The 6,139-nt window shown below is 36.4% G+C and overlaps 1 protein-coding gene across 1 annotated transcript; it reads left to right on the forward strand.

Moving 5' to 3' along the window:
• The first annotated feature begins 1,045 nt into the window (after positions 1-1,045).
• LOC115965648 (UDP-glycosyltransferase 74E2-like) lies at positions 1,046-3,507 on the forward strand. Its single transcript, XM_031084917.1, has 2 exons — positions 1,046-1,764; positions 2,586-3,507. The coding sequence occupies exons 1-2, from the start codon at positions 1,108-1,110 to the stop codon at positions 3,297-3,299; spliced, it is 1,371 nt and encodes a 456-aa protein (XP_030940777.1). The 5' UTR covers positions 1,046-1,107; the 3' UTR covers positions 3,300-3,507.
• Positions 3,508-6,139: the final 2,632 nt, after the last annotated feature.

Genomic DNA, 6,139 nt, shown 5'->3' on the forward strand with positions numbered 1-6,139 from the left:
AAAAAGACATGAGGCATGTTGCAAGTAGTGGATCATTAAGTGAAACACAAAAGTGGAATAGTGAAGGATTTGAATTTAGAAATATTTAATTCCCTTAACCAAACAAAAATAACCTTCAGTATGGATATTGAGCACCTTGGTACTGTAAACCCAATTTTCCAAAATGTTGGCCAGCCAGTCAATTAAATAAAGAGCTTATTTTTTTTCATATATATATATATATATATATATATATATAAACAAGAAAGAGCTTATTTGGAAATGAGATCCCACATGCTGTTAACCTTAGGCTGGTAATAATGTCAATTAGATATTAGGAGGTTAATCACACCTAGATAATTCTATATGTATATATATGATTATACATGATAATCCTATGATTGGTGGAGACTACCCAATCCTTCCAAACTCGACACCTCACATAGGAGTTGGTTTGACAATAATTTTTCATAAAAAAATTTGCAACAACATTATTAATATAATTATTATATATTGTAATACACCCGTAATAATCAATGTCTTAAAAAATAATTATGACATAATAAATAAATAAAAAACATAGAAGAGAGAGGTAAACTTGAAATGTAATTAGCTTGGGCCCAGTGCCCTAGAAGCGTGGCAGTGCTAGACCCAAACTTTACCCAATATTGGAGCAGTAGATCTTTTGTGATGGTATCATGTATTATCATTGCAACAAATCTAATACACTTAAAGACACTGAACTCAAGCTTTGCCCACTTATAATTACTAATGATCTAGCTTTCTCCATAAAACACAGTAGCATCACTCATTCCGAGTAAATTATCAATTTTCTTGCATCTGCAAATGTGGTAATAAGATTTTAAGAGGCAAAGCGGGAAATCTCAAAGGCCATAACATTGCGAAGACAAGGCCACCCAACTAACAAAATGAGCTCAAATCCGTTGACTCGTCAAGGTCATTGGACTGGAAGGTGGGAAGAGGCATGGGATATGCATTGCATATAGGACAACTAATTAATACCATTATTCAACTTCACCAATGAGTTATATAATATATGTTTGATTCCCGGTACATGAATTCTTCATCCTAAGTTTCTTCACACACATACAGAGATCAACAGAGAGAATGGAGAGTCAAACTCAAGCAAAACCTCAACCTCATATCCTAGTACTTCCATATCCTCTACAAGGTCACATAAACCCAATGCTCCAGTTCTCAAAGCGCCTGGCCTCAAAGGGTCCTAGAGTCACATTAGTAGCTACCACCTCTATTAGTGAGTCAGTGAAAGCCATAGCCAGCAACACTATCAACATAGAAATCATCTCTGATGGCTCTGAAGAAAGCAAAACTTATGACACCAGTACTGACAGTGATGCATTCTTTGAAAACTTCAAAGTGACGGTCTCTCAAAGCTTGATAAAGCTGATTGAAACCCAAAAACGTTCCAGACACCCTCCAAAATTTGTTGTGTATGACTCAGGTATGCCGTGGGCTCTAAACTTAGCTCGGGAACTAGGCTTAGATGGTGCTCCATTTTTCACTCAATCTGGTGCTGTTAATGCAATCTATTATCATGGCTATAAAGGAACACTAAAGTTGCCCTTAGAAGAGCCTACAGTATCACTGCCCTCGATGCCATTACTAGGAGCCAATGATCTACCTTCTTTCATGGCTGATACTGGCACATACCGAGCTTTATTTAGCATCTTATTGAATCAATTATCGAATATTGATGAAGCAAATTGGATCTTTTGTAACACCGTCTACGAGTTGAAAGATGAGGTAGGCTAAGAAATTCCTTTTATATTTATACATATTTGCTTAAGTTTCTGCAATAAGCCTGCACGAACACAAATATATAGGCTTAAATTATGTAAATATGATGAAACTTCTTCCAAATGATATATATATATACCACTTAGGAAAATTCTTAAGTAGTCTCGGAATATAGTGAAATGGTGTTCCATTTTCTCACATATATGATGGACCCCACCACGAATTTAATGAGCGGATCTCACCATGAATGTAAGAAGAAGGAGTACTATTCGCCGTACTCTGGAAGTACCTAAGAATTACTCTATCACTTAAACACATAAATAAAAAGTTATTAAAAAGTTATTTGATTATGTTATTAAGGTAGCACCAATTATATTTCGGACATCAGTTTATAAATTCTTCTTCTTCTAAAAAAAGTTTATAAATTTTCTATAGCAAAATTAGTAATAGTATTTGCAAAATTTGTCTTTCCATTTTTAGCTTTGCTTACTTATTTACAGAACACGTTCCTTGCGTTTTCTCTTTCAAATAATCCCAGATTTCATCCTATAATTGCTATCTTCTCCATCTTTAGTAATCCGCAAGCTTTTATAATTGAAAGTTGATTTTGTTGGTAGTATTATTATTATTATTATTATTATTATTAAGGGAATTGGTTTATAAGTTATTTTTAAAATCATTTTATTGGGAGAATAATAAAACATAAATGTTGTCAACAGCTTTTTATATTTTTCATAAAAATGGTGTCAAAACTTTTCTAATATGGTTATTAACAATCGGCTTAAGGGCATCCGTTAACATGAATAGCAATTTTTGTAATCCATTAGGTATTGAATTGGATGACAAGCCAATGGCCTGTTAAAACTATTGGACCAACTATTCCATCAATTTACGTAGACAAGCGGTTGGAAGATGACAAAGAGTATGGCCTCAGCTTGTTCAAGCCCGAGGTGGATGCTTGCATGAAGTGGCTAGACACGATGGAAGCTGGCTCAGTCATTTATATATCATTTGGAAGCTTAGCATCCCTTGGAGCAGACCAAATGGAGGAGCTAACATTGGGATTGAAGAATAGCAATTGCCACTTCTTATGGGTAGTTCGAGATTCTGAATACAAAAAGCTTCCTGCTAATTTTGTACAAGAAACAACAGAAAAAGGGTTGGTTGTGAGTTGGTGCAATCAACTTGAAGTATTGGCTCACAAGGCCATTGGGTGCTTCATGACTCATTGTGGATGGAACTCAACGCTTGAGGCATTGAGCTTGGGGGTGCCAATGGTTGCTATGCCACAATGGACAGATCAAAGAACTAATGCAAAGTTTATCGTAGATGTGTGGAAGGTAGGGGTTAGGATTAAACTCAACGAAAAAGGCCTTGCTAACAAAGAAGAAATAGAGTTTTGTATAAGGGAAATAATGGAAGGAGAGAGTGGGAAAGAGATGAAAATGAATTCAGTGAAATGGAAAAAATTGGCTATAGAAGCAGTGGATGAAGGTGGAAGTTCAGATAAAAATATAGAGGAGTTTGTGGAAAAGTTATAAATTTTGGCCAATATGACCAAAATTTATTAAACCAACCACCATTTAGTAAATTTATTCCTTAGAAATAAATACCTACTTAAAAACCAGGCTATTATGAACTATTTCGATTGTTCAACATGTGTCAATTATTTCGGCTGATACAAATCATTCCATCTTTTTTATAATTGTTTATCCTTATTATGTAATGAATAAATTAAACTCTTTGCTTGTGCGTGCATGTGTTTTTTTTTTTTTTTTTTCCATTAATGTTGATACTGAGAACCCTATTGAGACTTGCTATAAAGTCTATATTTTTAGATTGGCAACAATGAACAAATTGTAACCTTAGAACTTAGTTTGTCTAGTTGTTTAGTCTAGAAATATTTAGTTAAATAGGACAAATGAAGTTTAGCACAATTAAAGAGTCAAAGAAATCAGAAAAGCATGTGCAAATAAGTATTACTTAGTCATAGGCATTATTGCAATTGGATTGCTTTGTTTGCCTGGAATTGGACCGCTCCGTTTTTCTGGAACTTTCTTCTCTATTATTGGTTGGGGGGTATGGCCCTTGTCGTCGTCATTGTTTTGACGACACTGGTGAGGATTGGGCATATTGCTATTCTCATGGGAGAGGTGTTGCCTCAATTCCTCATTTTGCTTGGTCAATTCTTCAACACTCGCTGCTAGTGTTTGAATCTACTGGGTCATCTGCATTGGATCAAGTGGGACTGCTGAAATTGGATCCATTGCGTTGTTTGAATAGTAGAGCTACGAAAATCTGAATAATTCATATTTACGTTTTCCACAAACAATGCTAAACTGATGAAGCCCAAAATGGTTGTCATGATGATCTCGTTAGAGCTTATGATGAGGTAATGTTCTATGAAAAGATGAGAGAGAAAGACACCAGAGTTGCATTCGCCAACGGTCCTCCAATAATAAAGTCAGTAGAATTCTCAATATCTCTCAGAGAATAAGAATGTAATTCTGTAAGTCTGAATTGTGTACCTTGTTCCTGGTGCTTTGTGGCTTATTTATAGCCTTCAAATAGCCATTGGGAGCCTCATTATGAGTGTGATTGTCATTGACCTCTTAATGGCTTTTTTGGTTGTTTGAGTAATGTCTGCCTGAGCTTAAATGAAGGTTTGATCAGCTCATGAGTGGCCTTTCTGACTGTTGGAGTTCGTCGGTTACAAGACCAGTGATGGTTGTGTCATTAATGCTGTATGATTGTCTTCTTTGTATGACGACCATGTGGACCTTATGCTCGTCCTCAGTATGAATGAGTTTGTGGATTGAAGGTTTGTCAACTATATGATGAACTCGTAATTTTGGTACTCGTCATATATATATATATATATATATATATATATATAAATAAAAAATTAATAATGATAATATTTTAATGATTCAAATTCATATGCTAGTCATCTTTGAGTACCAAATTGTATAAACTCAGAAACATTCAAAATCATATTGGGTTTAAAATTTTCAATCTCTTGACATTTGCATTCTTTTTCTTGGGTTCAAACCTATTATATAAAGATCAGATTCGGTTTGAATCTTCCAAACTGACCCATAGCATTCCTAATACAGTAAGTTTGAAGACAGGAAATTTCAGACATTTTCACTAAATTGGTTTGAATTTGTGTTTATGGAGGAACCCAGGTGAACTGAATATGTGAGTGGGTGTGAAAACATAGTGGGTCAGCGACACTATGTTTTTTTTTTTTTGGTTAATGGGGGAATATTGCATTAACTAGCCATAAAAGGCGAAGTGTTGGCTACAAGCCTTAAGGAGTACATTCCAAGAGCATCAGAAATTAAAATATTACAAAGATCTTCCGAACTAGGAATGTCCAAAATAACAAAATTCTCATCAAGGGTGCAGCCACCTTTAGCAAGCAAATCCGCACACCTATTCGCTTCCCGAAAGACATGGTTGACCCTCACTTGCTGGAACTGGCGAAGGAGGAATCTGCAATCATAAAGCAGAGAAGAGAAGGACTTATTGCAAGTTTTGGAAGAGTGCAGCAAGTTAACCGCAACTTGAGCATCCAACTCCACAAGAAGCTTAGAAATGCCAAGTTGGGAAGCAAGCAGCAGCCCATCCTTCAAAGCCCAAAATTCAGCAACAATACTAGAAGCAAAACCGATCTGCCTCATGTACCCTTTAACCCAATTCCCTTGATGATCACGTATTAGGCCTCCCCCACCCGCCTTGCCCGGGTTTCCAAGTGCAGCACCATCCGAATTTAGCTTAAACCAGCCAATCGATGGACTGAACCAGTGCACCTGAACAACAGAATAGTGTTTGGACATTTGGGATTTGCTTACACAGTAGAAATATTCTCTCACAGCCTGGATACAAGACAAATAAAGCTTTGGGTTGGCTGGACAGTTATCAAAAACAGCCCTATTTCTATGTTTCCATAACCACCAGACAACAAAAGGAAAGATGAAACACCAGGGGAGACCTTTAGTTTGGATGTTTCTGCTGCACAAGCAGTTAATTTTAAGCCAAACCAGCAGATCAACACTAAGAAAATCAGTAATAACTTGAGGCACCCCAATGGATAACCAAAATTTCCTAGCAAATGGGCAGTCTCTGAGTACATGTAAGATCGACTCCTCTTGCACATTACATAAGGGGCAGAAAATAGAGCAATCAATTCCCCTAAGTTTAATCACCTGCCTAGTGGGTAAGCTAGCATGGTTGCACAGCCACAGAAAATGCCTTATTTTAGGCAAAGTATCTAAACCCCAAACCCAGCCGCCAGAAAAGGGTAGAGGTTTAGGTTGATCTGCAATAGCTAACTGGTAGGCTGAGTCCATACTGAATTCACCATCCGCTGAAAATT

The sequence above is a fragment of the Quercus lobata genome, chromosome 10 (assembly GCF_001633185.2).
Source record: "Quercus lobata isolate SW786 chromosome 10, ValleyOak3.0 Primary Assembly, whole genome shotgun sequence".
Classification (NCBI taxonomy): domain Eukaryota; kingdom Viridiplantae; phylum Streptophyta; class Magnoliopsida; order Fagales; family Fagaceae; genus Quercus; species Quercus lobata.

Bases quoted from the DNA above. Each gene is read 5' to 3' on its own strand.
- LOC115965648 (XM_031084917.1), top strand. From the start codon at position 1,108: ATGGAGAGTCAAACTCAAGCAAAACCTCAACCTCATATCCTAGTACTT. The intron at 1,765-2,585 runs GTAGGCTAAGAA...GTAATCCATTAG, and splicing joins TCTACGAGTTGAAAGATGAG to GTATTGAATTGGATGACAAG.